A 20293-nucleotide genomic window follows, 5' to 3' on the forward strand; every position below is an offset into this window, starting at 1 on the left:
GTCGCTTCAGGAGTTTTATTGGCTTCACGGCGGGATCGGAGTCCAGGTAACGCTAATGCAAACCCAGCTGACGCACCCCTGCAGCCCCCAGCGGAGCTGGAGCGGCAGCACCAGGAGCCGACTGTCGGGAGACCGAGGCAGCCAGCTGTGTACACCTGGACAGCTGAGCAGTCACCCCCGCCCAGTGGCCAGAGGGTGTGTCCGCACGAGGGCGAGCAGGATGCAGGTGGGGCTGGGGGACCCCTCCCTCCCTTGGGCAGGAGGAGGTGGTTGAGCTGCCCATGGCCAAGGCCTCTGGCAGGGTGCCCCCACACCCTCACGCTGAGCTCGGAGTCTATTTATTTGGACAATAAAATAAAGTGCGTTTACTGAACAGAGTGACTCAAAACCAGAAGCAGAAAAATCAAAAACGCTTTTCCTTCAGCTAAAAGATGAAAGGAAATGAATTCTGCGTCTGCCAGAACTTCAGAGTGAGGAGAATGTTGGCTGAAGAGAGACGGGAGCCAGCTTGGTGGGTGAAGGCGACACAAGGAGAATGGGGAGTTGGGGGGGCCTGGAGGACACAGAGGGGGAGCTCAGGGCCCAGCGCCACTGGGCCCCTCTGCAGCCTCACACTGGATCGCAGGGACCACACGACACAGGGCCAGTCGTGGAGAGCCCCTCAGCAGGCAGCTGGGAGCCGAGCTGGAGCTGGGACAGCCGCCACACCCTGGTGGGAGTCTGCGCTCCACGCCTCTCCTGCCCACCCCCCTCCCCCAACAACCGATGGCTCTGCTGAAGCCAGACCCAACCTCATCGGCCCCTGGCCCCCAGAGCAGACAAGACACCAGGTGGACCTGCAGGTGCCAGGCACAGCCCTGCCATGAGAAGCCAACACGCAGAGAACAGAGTTCTCTGTCCACAGTGCCATGGGTAAGGTAGGGTCACACAGGCCTCCCCCCACCCCCAGGGCAGGGACATGAAGTCCCCAGCACAGTCCATGTCTGAGTCAGCCTCTCCCGTGGGTGCCATGCAGCTCAGAGACATGGCCCTCATTAAGGCAAAGAGGCATCAGGGTGCTGCCCAAAACTCCCTGGGGACCCCAGAGCACATGTGCAAGGCCTGACCAGGACCTCTGTCCTGGGACCCCCACAGCAGTCCAGTCACCCTCACAACAGACCAAACCCCTACTCTCTCACTAGGGCCTGTTGCAATGGCTCTGTCCACCATGCAGGAGGCCTGGGGCTGGCCGGGGCAACGGGAAGAATGGTACACAGGGTAAAAGGGGCCAGAGCTTTGGGTCGTGGGCAACCCAGCTCACCCCAGGCAGGCCTGGCCCATCTGGAGGGGCCGATGCGTGGACCACCAAGTCTGCAGCTGTGGCAGGGAAGTCTCAGGCACTGAGGTTTACTTCCAAGAAGAACTGACTGTGGGTCCCCGTCCACCCTCACCCACCCTGTGTCCACCCTGCCCCCACGCCCAGGGACTCACTACGGGAGGGAAGAAGTGGGAACTAGTCTCTCGCTCCCCTTTTATGTAGTTTTTATCTTAAAAAGAAATAAATAAAAGTCTTCTGGGCAGAAATTACTGATAACTGTTATTACAACCAACGCAGACTTTAAAAACCCCACCTGGATGTCAGGTGAGCGCGAGGAGGAAGGCGGGCAGCAAATTAACCTGCAGGTCAGGCAGAAGGGAGACCAGCAACCCTGGGCCTACTCATGTTTCCACCAGACAACGGCCGCTGGCAGGGGAAGAAAGGGCCCTCACAGGCAGGGTCAGCCCAGAGCAACAGTGCACAGAGGTCACCAAACACTCCCAACGGGAACCACGGGAGGGGCAAGAACAAAAAGCATCCAAAAGGAAGGGAAGAGAAGGCTGGATGGCAGCAGTAAGCCCTCCCCACCCCTCCCAGCCCCAGGTGATGGTTCCGAGGTGCCCAGGTCCTTCCACCACCTTGGAGACTGGTATGGGGCTGTCCAGGGGGGCCATCGTGCCGCTCCACTAGAAGGCTAGTGTCAGCCCGCAGAGCACCAGCCCAGCTCTCCCTCCAGGGATGCCTGGTGCTGAGAAGCTTTGTGGGTCAGAGACCCGAGGGCAGCCACCCTGCCCCGCCCTTCAGGGCTGCCCGCCATGGGGCAATGGTTACAATGATCCCGGCTTCAGAGAGGGCTGGGGTGGGCCCAGTCCTGCCAGCAGGGGCCGGGAGCCCTAGGTCCTAGGGAGGCTACACATCTCGCAGTGGCCGGTGCCCGGCTGGTTCATGAAGGTGCAGTGCTGACAGGCCCACATGGCGGCCGTGGCAGTGTGCGTGGAGCCCCCGACAGCTCCGTACTCGTGGAGGCCTGGAAGCTGCACTCCGACGGTGCCTGCAGGGCGGGAAGAGAAGCTGTCTGTAGCCGTTTGAGGTCTCTGCCCCAACCCCCTCCCCGAGAGTTCTATCTTGCTGCACGGCCAGGCCGGGCGAGTACAAGGCGACTCTGGAACAAACAGCCTCAGGCACGGACAGACGGGGCTCTAGGACCTCACAGAACCCAGCTGCACAGGGCTGCTGTCCGCAGAACGGCAGGCCGTCAACCGTGGCCAACTTAACCCCACCACCACCCTCCTGGCTTGCTGGGCCGAGTGAGGCTTCTCAGCCAGAGCACCACCTCTGGCTACCCGTGTGGGTTGCTGACTGTCCTGGGCTATAATCAGCAGAGCTGCAGCGCATACTCTTGCACACAGCTCTGTGTGGACCCGTGTTTCGTGTCTCGGGGAAAACCCCAGGAGCGGGCCGCCTGGGTCCGAGTGTGAGTGAACGTCTCCCCAAGGCTGCCTGCCCGGCGGCCTACACATGTCAGCAGTGTGTGCGAAGCTTCCAGCGCTGCTGGAGGCCCTGGGACAGAGGTGTGACAGGCTCTCACTGGGTGCAGAGTCCACGTCCCTGCTCCCCAGTGCCCTTCTCTCGGCAGACCTCTAAGTCACCCAGGTTCTTTTCAATCCAGGTATACTCCACACAGGATGCTCTCTTCGTTTCGGGGGTAGAGCACAGTGCCCCCCCCCCCCCCCCACCGCCCAGGCGCCACACCACTGTCCACCCGAGGTCATGAGGCTGTGGGCCTTCACTTTAGGGAATCTGGTGACAACAACTTGTCCTCTGCCTTAGAATGACTGAATGGCGCTCGAGAACACGAGGGCAAGAGCACATGGCGCATCTCGCCAGCCCCACGACCGGTGTGTCGGTCAGAACCGTAGAAAGGAAAGCGTGACCCAAAGCACAACCAACACTGAGGCACCTCGGACCACGGACCCCCAGGTACTGGGGTCAAGAGAGAACAGGTGTCCACTAGGCTCCCTCGCAGCTTAGGTTCTACTGAGGTTTTTCTTGGCTACTTTTGGCTCTAGTATCTAACCTACTACGTAGAGAAAACGGGATAAACATTTTTGATATGTATTTTCAAAGTTGTCTGAAGAGGGCATTCCAGTATTTCTCAAAGCCACAGGGAAAGGGACCGCTCCAGCAGCCTGCCACCCCCCGGAGCCCCCGGCTGATGGGGCGCCTGCGCCCAGAGCTTCCCGGACTGAAGACAAAGGCTCCCCCTGGGGCAGCGAAGTCACTCAGGCTCCTGGACAATCTATCCTGTAAGGTTTTTCCTCTTCATCCTTTGAGAAAGCTCTGAGACCAGTAGAAAGAAGGGAAAAAGAAAAGCCTGAGGAGACCAAAGATTTCTGACCTTTCAGCACTGTGGTGAATGTAAGGTTTCTGTTTATCCAAAACAATGACTTTCAAGTTGCTCCTAAGAGGCTGGATGATTAGCGTACCCTCTCTGTCCATGCCCGCACAGAGCTGTGCACCAAAGGTCTGCGTGGCCTCGAGAGCGGGCACGATGCAGCGGGTTAGGGTTAGGGTTAGGGTTGTCCGACTGCCCACAACACCCATCAGAATGCATCTGGGGTCAGGCTGCTAGGACCTAAGAAGCTTTGCAGAGTATGTGTGCAGTTCCCTGGGCTCTGGCAATGAGAGTGGGAGGGCGTGATGCTTGGGACTGAGGAAGGGGAGGGCACTTACTGCACAGCTGCTCGATGGTGGCCCACTGCTCAGACTTCTTCCACGTCTGGGCGAGCTCCTCATTTCTGGTCCTCACGGCTTCCAGCAACAAACTGATGCTGTCCTGCAAGAACCCAAAAATGAAGGCTGCCACTTGCTTCGTGATGGTGGACACACTGTTGTTAATAAGTTCCTTCTTCCCCAACATCAAGACACACCTCAGGGGCGATTAAAAAACATCTCATAGGCTGTCACTATGAAACACAAAATGCCACACACTTAAGTCTATAAAATCAAGTGCTAAATTTCAGAGCTAAATTTAAGTTCTTCCCACATAGTCCTACTACACTGCTCTCTGTCATGAGCAGACCAGTGTGCTCAACCACCAAGATACTAACGCTCGCGCCCCTTACCCTGAGGCCTGGACGCACGGACAGGTGCCCATGGTCATGGGGTCCACCCTCCACCCTCACGCTCTCCCTGCAGGCTCTCTATCTTCTCAACCATGTCTCTGGGTCCTAGGCCTCCAGGGTCAAAGTGCAGAGAATTAAAAGAGTTTATATAATGGGGAACTAATAAGGCTTCGGGGGCTTTCAGGGGCTCCCCAGAACAGGTTTTCTAACAGGTGACTGCCAAACAGTACACGTCTACTGGTGAGGAGGCCCTGGTGTGAAGAGCCCAGGCTTTTGCTGCCTGTCCAACTGGACAGGCAGCAGCTGCACCTGGAGCCGAAGGGCCTACCCTCTAGGCTTACCAAGGCAGGCAAAGCCAAAGGGAAGTCTCAGGGTGCCTGATGTCCAATGTCAGAAGTGGGTAGTTTGGGGACGAAACATAGATACCAGCTAAACCCAGCAGGATACAAGAACAGCCACAGGCCGCCTGACGCAGGAGAGCAGTGGGGACAGAAGGGCCTCTCTATTCTGTCACCTTCAGGGAACGTGTCAAGTCAGAGGCTCAGAGAGAATTCGTTCCCCTCTCTCTGGTCTCTCCTTGGGTCTCAGGCAGGAAAAAAGGGCACAAAGTAAGGGCCCCCTGGCTGGCCCCACAGCTCCACATTGCTCAGAGAGCAGCCACCGCCCGAGACACCTGCCCTCTTCTTCCCAACAGTGCGTCTTAAAAATGCCAACCACGCAGCTGTGCACTCAGGGCCTGGACGCAAGCCAACCTTCTGGGCCAAGGCCATAAAACCACAGTTGATTCAGGAAGAGGGGAGAGAGCAATAAGCAGCAGAGGCCGTGATTTTGACACTGTTAGGACAGGAATTCTGTAAATTGCTGGCTCTCTAATGCTCCATGCTAGAGGACAGAGAGCTCAATACAGAATTATAACAACTGAAACCGTCCTCCGTTGTGGGGGGCAGACACATAAGGAAGCTGTTTCAGTGCAAATACTAATGTGAAAACTCCATCTTTCTACCAGTAAGCCTCCTGTGAAAAGCCACTGCCTACAGAACGTAAGAGGTACTTCAACCCACCTTCCCAGCCATGCTCTGACTTTATAGCCAAACCCCACCTGGGGACCCCCAAAGCCAGGTGCTCAGCGGGCACGCACACTCAGGCCTGTACCTGCAGAGGCATGACCTCATTGGTGACCAGAAACAGCAGGAGGTGGAAATCCGAGATGGTATCCAGGAACACGGATGAGGTATTCTGGGATAGATAGGTGGCCAAACTGTGGAAGTCCTACAGTGGCGAGGCAGGAGGAAGCAAGTGAGCAGGAGCGTCCCAGGACAGCCCCAGTGCCCAGCCCAGAGAGCCATCTGTCCCCTCCTGAGGCACGGCTGAATGCGGAGTGCGGACACACACCTCTCCCCGTCTTGATCTATAATCACTGATGGGGACCCAGGCCAGAGGGACACGCGGCTACCACATAAGTAAGCTATGGCTCTATCCTCCCAGGAGGATGCTCTCAGTACATGTGGCGCATTGACGTGTGTAAGAGAGCATGTGTATAAAGCCGATCCAGCTGGAAGACACATTCAAAAAGACAGAAAATGCCCCCCACCCCTCCAGGTGGAGAGCGGGTTGTGGGAAGGGCTCACTTTGGGGCTAGAAGACCTGTCTGCACTTGCTGTCTAGCTGGACTGTTGACCTCGGACAGCTGGACAGCGAGGAGTGTGTGAGTGTGAGAGTGTGTGTGTGTGTGTGTGTGTGTGTGTTGGGAGGATGATGCAACACTCCCACCGTCAGCAAAACTAAACACAAGAGGGGGTGCCTGGGTGGCTCAGTCGGTTAAGCATCCTGCCTTCAGCTCAGGTCATGATCCTGGAGTCCCAGGATCAAGACCCACATCGGGCTCCCCGCTCAGTGGAGAGTCTGCTTCTCTCTCTGACCCTCCCTTTCTTGTGCTTTCTCTCTCTCATGCTCTCTCTCTCAAATAAATGAATTTAAAAAAAAAAAACAAAAAACTAAACACAGGAGGTTCAAGAGTGCCACCAGGATGTGGCTCTGCACCTCTCCAAGCACCCCGAGTCCCCGCACAGATGGGCCATGAGGAGAGCAAAGCATCAGAAAGGTTTTGCAAATAAAGCACCACACTTCCCAAGAAAATCTCCTTGTATTCTTTTCTGCAACGCCTGTTAGCAATTAGGACCTAAGAACAAATGTGTGTCCCAGACCGTCCGTGTGGCAGCACGAGGCAAGTGTGCAGCGGAGAGCAGGGCCCACTGCACAGGACGTGCTATGTAGGACCCGTACCACGTGTTGGAAAGCCCAGGCGGCCAGGCCACACGAGGCCCACACGGCCCGGACCGTGCGTGAGAAACGCAACAGGATGGCAGGGCTGGAAGCCAGAGCAAACAGTGAAGTGACATCTCCACAGGAGATGATGCTTGTTAACAAACAAATAATAAAAAAAGTTGTTGGGAGAGGACACAGGTGACAAATATGTTTGGGGAAGAAAAGAAGTCAACTGAGAATGGCTCTTCTGGCAGATCCACAAGCCTGTGGCCTTACGGGGATTTGCCTTTGTGGTTATGTCAGCCCCGGCCCCACAGAGGATGTCTCGTTGATCAAGAGTGTCTCAGAAGTCCTAGCTGGGCTTCATCACAAGAATCAATCAGGGGAATTTGAAAGCTTGGTACTTTCTGGAGAGACAACACTGACACTAGATAAACAAGCAGTAGTTACTTTAAATTATGTTTCTAAAGACAAAGAGCTTACCTGTGTCTCACCCAATACATCCCGGTTTTCAATAGGAAATGGATTTTGCGAAATAGAAAAAGTATAAACTGGATCCTTGGGGAAAGTGGTTGTGATCTAATGAACAAAAACAAAACCCTTGATAAATTGTGCTGCAAACAGGGGTGAGGGCGGCCCCAGGTGCCCCAAGCAGCCCTGAGCACAGCACCCTCCCCCAAGTTCCAGCCAAAGAGTCCTGTTTCCCACTGGACGCCACGGTCCCCCGTTAAAGACACCCCGAAATGAAAACCCTGACACTCTGATCTGGGAAGCAAAATGAAGGATCACTGTTCACAAGTTTTAGGATCGTGCCATTTGCAGGCAGTTTGTGTGTGCCGGCCTCTGGGCTTCCGTCTGCTGAGCTGCCCACACAGAGGCCCTTGCCCGTGGAGGAGCCGGAGAGTGAGCTCTGGGGACACAGTGGATGAGGCCAGGAGAATTCTCAGGGTCAGCTATGATGCTCTGAGAGACACAGTGACCTCCAGAGAGCTTGCTGAGGCCCCTTGGGACATACGGCCCCACGGCGTGGAGCTGGGGCACATCCAGGCAGCAAGAGAACCCATGCTTCTGAGGTGCAGGACACGGAAGTTGTGCTCTCCTCATCAGACGGGCTGGAGTCAAGAACTTGTGTCCAAAGGGGAGCCTAAGCCCTTCCTTTGGCTCAGACAAGCTTTAGTAACAACAGAGGGCATTTTAAATCTAACACATAATCAATACAAACTACAGGGACAGTGGTAAATGTGCACGAATCAATACAAACACCATTTTTCATTCCCCCTGGCAGGTGCTCCTCCCCACAAAAGCACCCAAGTGTGAGCTATCAACCACCTTTCAGTTGACACAGCCTTTCCTCTACAATATGACACTAGCGGCAGCAGATTACACCTCGTCCAGATTTAGGGTAGCTATTCTGGTTCCTTTGGGACTATTTCTAAAGAATGAAAATGTTGTTCTGGTCTGTTTTCTGCATCAGCGAAGGCAGCGGGCTGTTTCAGGCTGGCCCAGGACTCACTGTGATTGTGCCGGCACACTGGAGGGCGGCTGAGCCGGCAGCAGCAGCATCTGAGACCTGAGCCCCACTGCTCTTTTAAAGATGCTATTTTTGGAGAACCTGGGTGGCTCAGTCATTAAGTGTCTGCCTTCAGCTCAGGTCATGATCTCAGGGTCCTGGATCGAGCCCCACATCGGGCGCTCTACTCAGCGGGAAGCCTGCTTCTCCGTCTCCCACTCCCCCTGCTTGTGTTCCCTCTCTCGCTGTCCCTGTCTCTGTCAAATAAATAAATAAAATCTTTAAAAAGAAAAAAAAAGATGCTATTTTTAAGTCATCTCTACACCCAACGTGGGGCTTGACTCACAACCCTGAGATCAAGAGTCACACGCTCCAGCGACTGAGCTAGAAGCCAGGTGCCCCTCCCGCTGGTCTTTTATTGACGAGACCACGCAGCCTTGTGGGCTCTGGCCACAGTGCCACGTACTGGCTGCGTGGCCTCTGTCAGCTACGGATCCTAAGCCTCAGTGTGTTCCTCTAGAGTCAAAGATGACCCCGAGTGCCTATGTCCACCAAGGCTCAGACACACAAGCCCTTATCAGTCTCCGGCTGCCGTCAGAGAGACGGCGGAAGAGACAAAGGCCCGTGGACGGCACGGCACTTTGGCTTTGGGAAGACAGACATGGTGGACCAGCAACACAGAACACCTACCAGGCAATAGATGTGGGATGAAGAGACGTCTTTGTTAGACTTGTAACCTCCCCTTAGAGCATGACAGAACCAAAGTTCACTAGGCAGTCTGTGAATATCCCAGACACCCACAGAGGGGTGTAGGGCGTCCAGCACCTTGTCCTGTGTTTAAGCCACCCCCAAGCCAGCCTGTCTCAGGTCATCTAGCCGATGCCCGGACACCTCCACAGCAGCCCAGGGAATGTGGCCCATGCCTTCTCTTGCCTGAAACAGCAGACTGCTCATGAGGCTTGATGAGGGGCTGAGCACACCAGTCTGGACACCTGCTCTCAAGGGACTGCTCCAACCTCGTTCCACAACAACAGAGAGCTTGGCTATCACAAGGCAGAATGTTCTTTCACAGCCAAACTCTACTGACACAGCACACTAAGCAAGAACTCGGCTCTTTTGTAAAAAGAAAGGGGTGGGGAGGCCACGGGGAGAGAAGACCTCAGAAAGCTGGCTTTAAATCATGCCGACTCCTCCTAAGTGTATGTTCCATCAATCTGTTTTCATCTTAATTACACCCTAGGTAGTCTAAAAAACAGATGCCTTTACGGCCTAGGTAATAAATACGTTCTCGGGAGCTGTCAACTGGAATGGAGCACCGATGGGCTTGGCTCTTGGGGACCCGCTGCTCCAAATGCAATGATATTTTACGGCCTGAATCACATGCCCTTCCTGAGTCCAAATGTAGCCCGAAGAGAACCTGGCAGGCAGCAGTTAGGAAATGAGCAGCCGCCTGTCCCCCTGGGACAGAGCTGATTGCTGCAAATGTGTTGGGCATTCATGCTGGAGCCCTCTGCTGCCCTGTGGCCTAGGGCCACACCTCCATGAGCCCAGCACACCTCCAGAAAGCAGCCGAGACCAGGACCGTGTGGTCGCAGCCAGCTGCCTTCTGGGCTCCTGTAGATCCCCCCAGGAAAGCACATACCACCTCACTCGAGGACAGTCACGCTGGCTGCCCCTGGGACTGTCTCAGGTGGAGGGGCCCACCACGAGCCCGGCTCCGACAGCCGAGCTGTGACCAGGGTCGCACCTACACATGCCGCACACGGCGCCATGCTGGGCTCACTGACCTCCAGAGGCTGCCTGGCCAGGTCGGTGGTCCTTTGCTACACTTTAGTTTGGGAGAAGGGAAACCCTAAGTTGTACTTAAGGAAATAAAAAAACTGAAACTAGAAGAGAAAGCCCTTAAAATCGCCCGCTTTTCAGGGATGACAGGAGCTCAATGATTCATCTACTTCCTGGGTGCCTGTCCTGGGCCAAGCAGAAGGGCAACTGTCCAAGCCACTGCTGCCACCCTCACCTGGCCCCCACCTGGCCACCCAGGGTGTGGTGGACGCTGCACACTTACATCTATGATCAGATACTCCACGGGCAGGGGCCGGGCCAGCTGGGTGATCTCATTGCCAAACTTGTCTATGTCCTGAAACAGGAAACAGAAGTGAGCGGCGTGAGTGAAGGTGTGCTGACCAGTGATGTGGTTAGTCTTTCACATATTTGTCTTACCTTGTCAACGATTATGAGTCTTGTTGAAGTCTATGAAAGGCAGAGAGGAAACTATGAATGTTTCTGCTACGCATCCACCTTCCGTCATTGCCCAGAGCTCGGTATGACGGCTGTAACATGGAAAGCAGCCGTGCTTCTGGCTAATGGGGAGTCTCCGCTGGGAGCGTGCATCACAGCCCCCTGCCCAGCACACACATGAGGCCTGGTACTAACACTGCCCTGTGTGAGCAACACACGGGCCCAGGGCTCCCTCCCGCCTGCCCCCCCGCCCCCCCAACTACACCCGTGCCTCTCCATCCTTCACAGGCACTCCTCAACCTTGGATCTGAACGCTAGCTCCTAACAATCCTACTCACATCTCTGAAACCCGATTTAATATGTGTTCGTTCATAAAACAAATACACACGCAAATGAGTACACACACACACAAATACGCAAACATGGAAAACCCCCACCAACAATCTGTCAAAGTCTAAACTTGTTTTGCTCTGTCAGATGCACAGAACATAAAGTTTAATTATGGGGAAAAACGGCCAGCATATGTTCATTAATCATAAAATGACAATTATATCTGATTTATGTCAAACATGCTGAGTTCAAACAGAGCTCTAGAAATAAATTCATAAGAACCAACACTTTTCATTAAAGATTCTGTGAGAGGGGGTCATATTTTCTATCTAAATCATCACTTAACATCATATAAATCATTCACTGAGTCATATATAAATTATACATCCATAACTTCCAATTATGGGGCGTTCCATAAAAGTTTACATTTATTAAAGCCCTCAGACCCGAATGGATGCCAAGCAGATCCCGTGGCCTGCAGGATGACGCCAGGCCACCCTGGCACATCCCACCTTTCCACGGACGTCAGAGGCGCACACCAACTTTCGAGACAACCTTCACGGGCTGTTCCTACGTTGAAGCAAATCGATCATCCTAACAGCAAGTCCAGAGGTCCTACTTGGCCCAGATCCTTTTGTTTAGAAACTAAAATTCCTGGTCTGTAATACATCTCAGTTTACCCATGCCTTCCCGACCTTTCCTCAATTCACAACTTAAGAGAGCTGCCAACCAGAACTTGCCCCTTTGCTCTCCCAGAAAATGGTCCAAATCTGCCTAACCAGCTAGCTACGCAGGAAGCATTAGCACCCCATCAAAGGACACATTCCTGGAAACAACACACCGCTTCGTCGGTCTGCCTTCCTTTGAAGTTGGAATTACACTCCAGTCCATCTGGATAAGTCACTTGTCCTCCATGCGCTGCTTCCTGCAGCGGTTGGGGTGGCCCAGCTTTCTGTGGCTCCACCAGCTTTGGCAGGGGCAGCCCGAGACACGAGCTGACTGGGTGGGTCCTGGGGCCCCAGAAGCAGCAGTTTCTCGGAGGAGATACGGTAGGAGGCAGGAATCAAACCCAATCAAACTAAACCACCACTTCCAAAAATACACGTTTGCCCCTACAAGAAATAACCTGCAACAACTCATACATAATTAGCCCATCTGGAATTCATCTTCAAATCTAATTAAGCTCTAATATGCAGAAACATTCTTCCAGCACCTGTTCGCTTTCATCTTCCCCTCTAGGGACTTTTCTTGTTAAATGCCCCTCTCTCTCTTTTCTGTGTCGTGCTATTCTCTTTCATATTTAACTACCCAACTGTATCTCTCTGCTCCCCACGAAAATAAAGGTGTTACATCCCCCTCTGTTCCCCGGGGGGGAAACAGGTAACTTCCATCTCTCCCCTGTGCCTCCACGTCGACGTTCTTGCCAGTCAGGCCCCGGTCCTATACAGCATCTCAAAAGCAATTACTTTTTATGGGCGTCAGCAGATGTCGGCTGGGGGAGGAGGGCCTCTTAATTCCCAGGTCGGCAGCCAACAAAGCGTCAGCGGTTTCATTTCCACAGGGAGCATGCCTCTGGGAGAGACCGGGGCTGAGGCCCCCAGTGCCCCGGCACCTGCCGCGGCCACGTCTGCCGTGCTATCGCGGAGAAGTCCTGGGACCGGTCCGTGCTTGTGCCAGGACAAGGGCAAGCTCCACTGACTGGGGGCGCCATCTTGCTTGGAAAAGGCAGATGGAATCCCTACTGTATTGTTCTTCTCTTGAAAGAACCAGCAAGAAGGATCACAAGTGACACCAGCAGCTTCATCTGACTTCACAGGACAAAAAAAAAATCCAAGTTCTCTGAGCAAAGTTTCTCAAAGGATCCCTAGGAAACAGTCCTGTCGATAAGCACCTACAGAGTGTCTGTCGATGCATACAGAACTGGCAACTGACATGTATTAGGTGCCGGTGGTGCACAGTCCAGGCTAGAAACCATGTGTCTACAACCACTGGGTCCCCAACGCATGAGGACACCAAGAACTAACAAGTGATTCATGTGCCCGAGACTGAGAGCCTGGTAGCGGCAGAGGCGGCGGTTAGAGACCCAGACCAGCCACATCTCAACTCAGGAGCTCAGCATCGGAACTGGGCACGCTCTCCCCCACATGGTGCTGGTGCCGTGAGGTCACACATTCCAACCACACTCCTCCCCTTGTGGGGACACTGTGGCCACAGACCCGGGTCCTGACAGCACTCGTGCTGAGCAAGACTTGCTACCTCCAAGTCAAGGGAAAGAACAGGTACCACAGGTACCACAAAATCCTTTTTCCTAGACTGGGATATTATGCCAATATGTTGTTCAGAATCTCTTCTCTTATTGGCAATTTCTTTCTTCTTTTAGGATTTTATTTATTTATTTGCCAGAGGGAGGAAGAGAGGGAGAGATCGTGAGAGCACAAGCAGGGGGAGTGGCAGGCAGTGGCAGAGGCAGAAGCAGGCTCCCCGCTGAGCAAGGAGCCCGATGCGGGACTCAATCCCAAGACCCTGGATCATAACCTGAGCCGAAGGCAGACACTTAACTGACTGAGCCATCCACGCGTCCCAGGAATTTCTTGATTGATAAATGTTCCTGAATAATGCCCATTATGTAGCAAACATAATCTCCTGTAATTAAAACATTTGTTTAAAAAAGCTGAATGAATGCAGGGTCTTACCTGATAAATACAAAAACGTATTATGGAACTACAATAAACAGACAAGCACTAGAAGGGGGCGCCTGGGTGGCTCAGTCGGTTGAGCGTCTGCTTTTGGCTCAGGTCAGGACCCTGCGTACTGGGATCGAGCCCCACATCGGGCTCCCTGCTTAGCGAGGAGCCTGTTTCTCCCTCTCCCTCTGCAGCTCCCCCTGCTTATACTCTCTTTCTCAAATACATAAATAAAATCCGTAGAGGAAAAAAAAAAAAAGCACTAGAAGAAAATGTAGGTGTATACATAGTTTTGGAGTAAAGAATTATTTCCTAAATATGATGACAAAGGCAGAAATTATAATGAAAAAGGATCTTTTTTTTTAAGATTTTATTTGAGAGAGAGAGCACAAGCAAGGGCAGGAGTAGAGGGAGAGGGAGAAGCAGACTCCCCACTGAGCAGGGAGCCTGACACAGAGCTTGATTCCAGGACCCTGGGACCATGACCTGAGCCAAAGGCAGATGCTTCACCAACTGAGCCACCCAGACACCCCAAAAAAGGATCTCTGAAATCAGAAACTATCTCAGCTTCTTTGTAGGAACAACTCTAAAGAAAATGACAGCCTTGCATGTGTTTGCAACATGACAAAGGGATAACATACAGAGACCCAACAAACGATGTAGAAACAATGACCCGCCTCACAAAGACCTACGTGCCGCCCCCGCCAAGGCAATTCACAAGGGACACAGGTGACTCTGGGATGAAGCGGGTGCGGAGCAGGGTCCTGAGAGCGTGGCAAGGGCAGGGTGGTCTGCAGCCCAGCCTGGATGTACGAACTGTGCCACCTTCTTGGAGATTTGGGAGAATGCATTACCCCTGAATTACAGCCCTCCTTCGACAAGTAACACAGAGCACATGCCAAGAGTGAGGCATGGGATGGCCCACGAAGCACAGCAGAAAAAGTGCCAGGCACTGGGCCAAACCCAGGTCCCTCAACAGCCAGCTCCTGGAAGAGGGACCCCCCCCACGCCTACACGCCCTCCTCCCCACAACCCCCGGGACCGCACCCACCTGCCCCACTGCCTCCCTGTCCTCTCACCTCCTCCAGAGCTTCCAATGCAGGTAATGCCAAAAATGGCTTGCTTGGCTTCATTCCCGTCCCACCAGGCCAGACCTCAAACACCAAACATGGCCCCTGGCTCTCAGCGTGCTACTCACTGCAGCTTCTGACTCCAGCGCCTGCCCACTCACCCCAGCCAGACACCTGGCTCCAGCCTGGGTTCCTCCCTGCCATCCCGGGGCAGCCCAAAGGCCACAGGGAGTGGACACATGCCCCTGCATAACAGCACCAGCCATCTCACTGGGTTCCCCCATTCTGTGCCCCAGAATGACCTTCTACAACAGTGACCTCCTGCCCGCAACCTTGTTTCCAGCCCCCTCCTACCACGCCTCATACTGATTTCAGGCCCACCTCACATCTCCCTCCTCCTGCCCTCTCCCAGCCCGGCCACTGGCACATGAGGCTTGTGCTGCGAAATCCTCCTGCCTCCACGTCCCATCCAGCAGGAATGTCCCAGCACCACCGTCCATGTCTCTGTCCATGTTTTCCCATCACCCACCTCACTATCTTCGTACACTGGTGCTACCACAGAGCCTCGGCTCCCAGACGCACCGTGCCCTCCTGACGTGTGGGCCCTGGATGGGCTCCCCCAAGCTGGCTTTCATTCTCCAGGTTCTGTAGCGCCCTGCCACACCACACTGGGACAACCCCCCAGTCGCCCCACAGACAGCCTGCGAGGAAGACAGCAGTGTGACTTGTCCACCACTGTTGTCCCAGGACCCAGGTGTGACACCTGGCATCGTCTCTAGGTCTGGACTGAGTGAAGAGGCTGCAGACCCACTGCTGATACCATTATAAGCTCACCGGCATCCACGTGTGCACGGTGGGTATTGCAAGGGCAGGTGACGAATGGTGTTGGGTGCCTATTTTCCTACAACCAAAAATTTCTGATTTTCCACGATAAACATTGGATTTCGTATTAGTAAAGTGTCCCATATATTAACCTGGAGACAGACCTGCACTCCTGGTTCACATGAAACTCTGAACTGTGACACAGCCCCTCGAGGCCCTGCTGCCCGTCCCCGGCCGTCCCCTCACCTGCTGTCTAGACGCTCACTGCCAGGATTCCAGCAGCTCCACCTGTTTGTTGCCTCGCTCTCAGCTGACGACTGGCTTGCCCCAGCCCAGCACACTGGTCCTCCAAGACTCCCAGTCCCAGCCCTCCGCCAGCTGCCCGCCAGCTCGGGAGCTAGGGGCCCACGTCCGCTCCCACCGGCCCCTCCCTGTCTCCGGATGCCCCAGAGCCCCTTTCCCACACCAGGTCCTCTCCCACCACCAGTCACCCCTTGCCACAGGACCGACGCCAGTAGCACACGCATGCGGTTTACTTCTCTTACGTTAAAAAAAACCCAAACAAGAAAAGTGTCTTGATCCTACTTCCCACACCAGCACCGTCCCCTGCCCCACCTGCCTTCCCAGCAGACTCCGTTCTTCCCCGGTCTCTTTTTTAAACGCATGCTAACCAGCCCCACGTTCTCTACACTAGCTGCTCAGGGCTCTGACGGTCACGTGGTGCCGACAGCACCCCCATTCTGGACTTGTCAGCACCATGTGACAAGGAAACTCTTTCTCTGCTTGGCTTCCAGGTGCCCCCCGGCACCCTGTGGGTGCACACTCAGTCTCTGCTGCGGCTCACCTGTCCGTGTTGAAGGTTTTTTTGGCCCTGGATGCTCGTCTCCACCTCTACGCCCCAGTGATCGCATCCAGGCAACAGCCCCAAACACCATCCACACACCACGCCTGCAGACCCACCTCCAGGTACACCTCACTCTCCCAGGCTGCACGCTCGCCCACCCCTGACCAGAGGGTGCACCGAGGCACACCGGGAGCGCTAACAACATCCAGGAACAACTGAAGTAGCTATCATACATATGATTTAGCCAAATATTCAATAATGTACTCCTTAATCTCTATAATCACCATACAAACAGACCTAAAACAACAGGAAAGAAATAAGAAAGAAGTATGCCAGATGCAAACAGTGGTTACTGCTCACCAGGCCTTCCTCATGTTTTTTCTGCAGGATCAACCACAAACACGGAAAACTCTAGCTTTAAATTATGAAAGGAACCCACGTGTAGAGCAAAGCAGCAGAGAGAGACAGAAAGGAACAGACCACACTCCACACTCCTCCCCTCCACCCTGCAAACCCCCAAGATAACCCATGCCGAGCAGCGGCTCAGGAAAGCACCTGCTTTTACAAACAACAGGCCTTGGATGTCACTGCAGTACCCCCGTCCCCTCCTTCCCACAGTGTCACAGTGGCTCTAGGTTACACCTCCCCCCTCCCCCCAGCCATTCTTTGCTGGCTGCATAGTACCCGCCAGGAAACACACATCAGAGCTGTGGACAAGCACCAACCACCCTCCCAAAGGACCCCCGAGCTCTCCAGGCCTGTCCTCTGTACAAACACACACATGGGAACATGTGCACAAACACCCATACACGCATCTCCATGCTGCATATACAGGTATATGTATAATTTTACATTATGAGTTCTATCCCAGATCTTTTTTAAGTTAAACTGAATTAATTAACATATACTGCATTATTAGTTTCAGAGGTAGAGATCAGTGATTCATCAGCTGTACATGACACCCAGTGCTCATCACATCACGTGCCCTCCTTAACGCCCATCACCCAGTTGCCCCATGCCCCCACCCCCTCCCTTCTGTAACCCTCAGTTTGTCTCCTATGATTAAGAGTTTCTTATGGTTTGTCTCCCTGATTTCATCTTGCTTTATTTTTTCCTCTCTTCCCCTATGATCCTCTGCCTTGTTTCTTAAATTCCACATAGGAGTGAGATCATATGATAATTGTCTTTCTCTGACTGACTTATTTCACTTAGCATAATACCCTCTGGTTCCATCCACGTTGTTGCAAGTGGCGAGATTTCATTTATCTTGATGGATGAGTAGTATTCCGTGTGTGTGTGTGTGTGTGTGTGTGTGTGCATCACATCTTCTTTATCCACTCATCTGCTGACATGCTGACAGACAGCTGGGCTCTTTCCATGGTTTGGCCACTGTGGACACTGCTGCTATAGACCCTGGGGTGCAGGTGCCCCTTCAGATCACTGCATTTGTATCTTTGTATCCTAGGTCTTTAAATAATCTTCAAGCACATGACTTCCATGGCCACATAATATTCTACCCCAGAGATATATTCTAATTTAATGCCCCATTATTGGACTTTAAGATTGCTTCCCATTTTTGCTATCACACACAACAACATGATGAGTAGCCTCGGATGAACCTCGGTGCATGTCCCATTTGCAAGGCTGACTCTCAGCCCAGCCACAGCCCACAGCCCACAGGAGGACCAAGAGGATTACTTCCATGTTTGCCCTCAGAGGCCTCTTTGCTCAAACTGATTTTCCTAAAACATATGAGAAATGAGTGTCTCAAATCCTACAAGGCTATAAAAAATGGTGGGAAGCACTGCTACCGTGCTCTCACCAACAGGCGACTAAGCAGTCCAAGAAAACCACAGCATGCCTAAAGCACAGGGATCACACAAGCTCCTGACAAAAGGGAGCTCAATTCTTGGGACGCCTGGGTGCCTCAGTTGGCTAAGTGTCTGACTTCAGCTCAGGTCATGATCTCAGGGTCCTGGGATTGAGTCCCACCTCGGACTCCCTGCTCAGCGGGGAGTTTGCTTGAGATTCTCTCTGTCCCTCTCTCAATCTGCCCTCTCCCCACTCATGCTCTCTCCTTCTCAAATAAAGAAAACCTAAAAAAAAGAAAGAAAAAAGGGAGCTCACTTCTTAAGTGCAAGAAATTTACAAGACATGGAAGTAAAAAGCAAATTTCCAACTCAATGAAGGGTACTACCAAACAAACAAACCCACAGCAAACTCATAGTTAATGATGAAATCCTGAAAGCACCTCCTTTACAGTTAAAAATAAGATAACAGGGCTGGTCACTGGACACTGTTCTGGAAGCCCTACCAGCAGGAGCGGAGATGAATGGGAAGGGAGAGACAACTGCCGTTCCTGGACAATACGCTCATCTGTGCAGAAAACCCAGAAGAATATACATGGAAATTTGGGGAGCCAGTAACAGACAGGAAAGTTGCCAAACATTTACCAGTTTCAAACAACAGTTTGAAAACGCAATTTTAAAAAGACACTACCCTAACTCCCTGAGAGACACTTGGGAACACGGAACAGGTGCAGCACCCCCCACATTTGCAGGGGAACTCAGCAAAGAAAAGGGCGCGACGAAATCCTAACAAAACTTGTTTGTTTTGGTGCAACTTGCAGGCTAGTGTTCAATCTTCTATGCAAGAATAAAGGGTCAGGAGAAGTCAGGGCTGTGACCAATCAGGTACAGAGGGTAACTGTAGAGTCAGAGTGATGGCAAGCGCACGGTGTTGGTGCCGGTTGAGGAAAACTGGCCAATGGAGCAGAGAGGAGCAGAGAGACACATCCTGGGTGAGGGGAGAGCAGAGGACAGAAACACCACAGATCAACAGGGTCCAAAGAAGAGGGTTCTTTTCAATAAATGGTGTTCAGTTGATTATCCACATAAGATTAAAAAGAGAAATAAAGAAGTTGGGCCTCTGCCTCACCCCAAACACTGAAAACAATTCCGGGTGGGCTAAGAACCCAAATGTGTAAGACGAAAGCATAAACCTCCTACAAGGTGACAGACTATCCCCTGACTCAACTTGCTGAACCATAACAAGAGTCACAAAGCTGACCATTGTGAAACATAAAGCTTTGGCATCAAGATACCACAGACAGGAGGAGCCGTGCTAAGAGCTGTCACACATGTGACTGACAAAGGGAGGAGACGGAACATCGCGAGAACACCTACAAATCAACAGGCAAAAGACACAACCACCCAGGGGAAAAAACAGGAAGCCAACTTGAACACGCACATCCCAGGACACAAGAAGAGCCAACACACAAATAAAAAAGGAGTCTGCCCTCACTCAGCCTCAGATCGGTACAAGTTACGACACAATGATAAGAGCGTGTGGAGTCTGAGCCACGGCTGACACCTGCACATGGCCGGGGGCCATCCTGGGGAGGGGGCCCAGCAAGTCTCTGTCAACCACAACACACAAGTCGCCTGGCTTAGGAAAACCAACTCAGGAGGTACAACTAGGGAGAGAAGCAGGGAAGTTGTAGCTCAACTGTGTACAGTGGTCACCTCATGAGAACAAGGAAGCGGTGGAGGCCTAGGAGGGTCCTAGGAATGTTTGGTCCTTAAACACCAGGTGAGAGACTGGGTATTATGTGATGCTGTACTTCTTAAACACGTTTTATAAATAATCTCTATTTGATATTTAATTTTAAAAACTTCAAAAGAGAAACAGATAGCAGTCTGATTCATCTACAGGGACACAGTCATTCATCTTATGCATGAAAGGGCTTCCTGAGCTTGTGCTGGGGTCAGAGAGCCTGGGTGAGGAACCTCAGGTGTAAGATACACTGAGCTCTTCAATGAGGACACCAGGTTCTGCCGTCACCCACAGACCCACAAGCTTTCCTGAAAAGGGTTAAATGAAATTACTGTCCAAATGCTCAGAATGGCATCCTCAGGTCCTAAAAATGAGTGAAAACATTGATTCTGCATTACAAAACATCGTGTCACAAATGCATCCTTGTAAGACACGAACTTTGCGGGGGGCGGGCAACAACAAGCTCCAATTTCTCGTACTGGTTCCCAGCATGGGGTGGTTTGGTTTGTGAACATTTACTAACGGTTTAAAACTGAAGAGCCTGCTCCACAAA

The 20293-nt window shown here is 52.8% G+C and overlaps 1 protein-coding gene across 2 annotated transcripts in view; it reads right to left on the minus strand.

The window, feature by feature from the left end:
* Nucleotides 1-20293, minus strand: part of NPLOC4 (NPL4 homolog, ubiquitin recognition factor) — a 61766-nt gene continuing 41473 nt past the window's right edge. The window contains exons 13-18 of one of the 2 annotated variants that reach the window (XM_027624979.2): nt 10418-10447; nt 10263-10334; nt 7171-7266; nt 5575-5691; nt 4031-4133; nt 1-2348 (exon numbers count right to left, since the gene is read on the minus strand). In XM_027624979.2, the coding sequence (XP_027480780.1) occupies nt 2191-2348; nt 4031-4133; nt 5575-5691; nt 7171-7266; nt 10263-10334; nt 10418-10447 (576 nt within the window). In that variant the 3' untranslated portion in view covers nt 1-2190. The remainder of the gene's footprint in view (nt 2349-4030; nt 4134-5574; nt 5692-7170; nt 7267-10262; nt 10335-10417; nt 10448-20293) is intronic. The other variant, XM_027624980.2, reaches the window with a different exon arrangement.

Source organism: Zalophus californianus, chromosome 16, assembly GCF_009762305.2.
Source record: "Zalophus californianus isolate mZalCal1 chromosome 16, mZalCal1.pri.v2, whole genome shotgun sequence".
NCBI classification, from domain to species: domain Eukaryota; kingdom Metazoa; phylum Chordata; class Mammalia; order Carnivora; family Otariidae; genus Zalophus; species Zalophus californianus.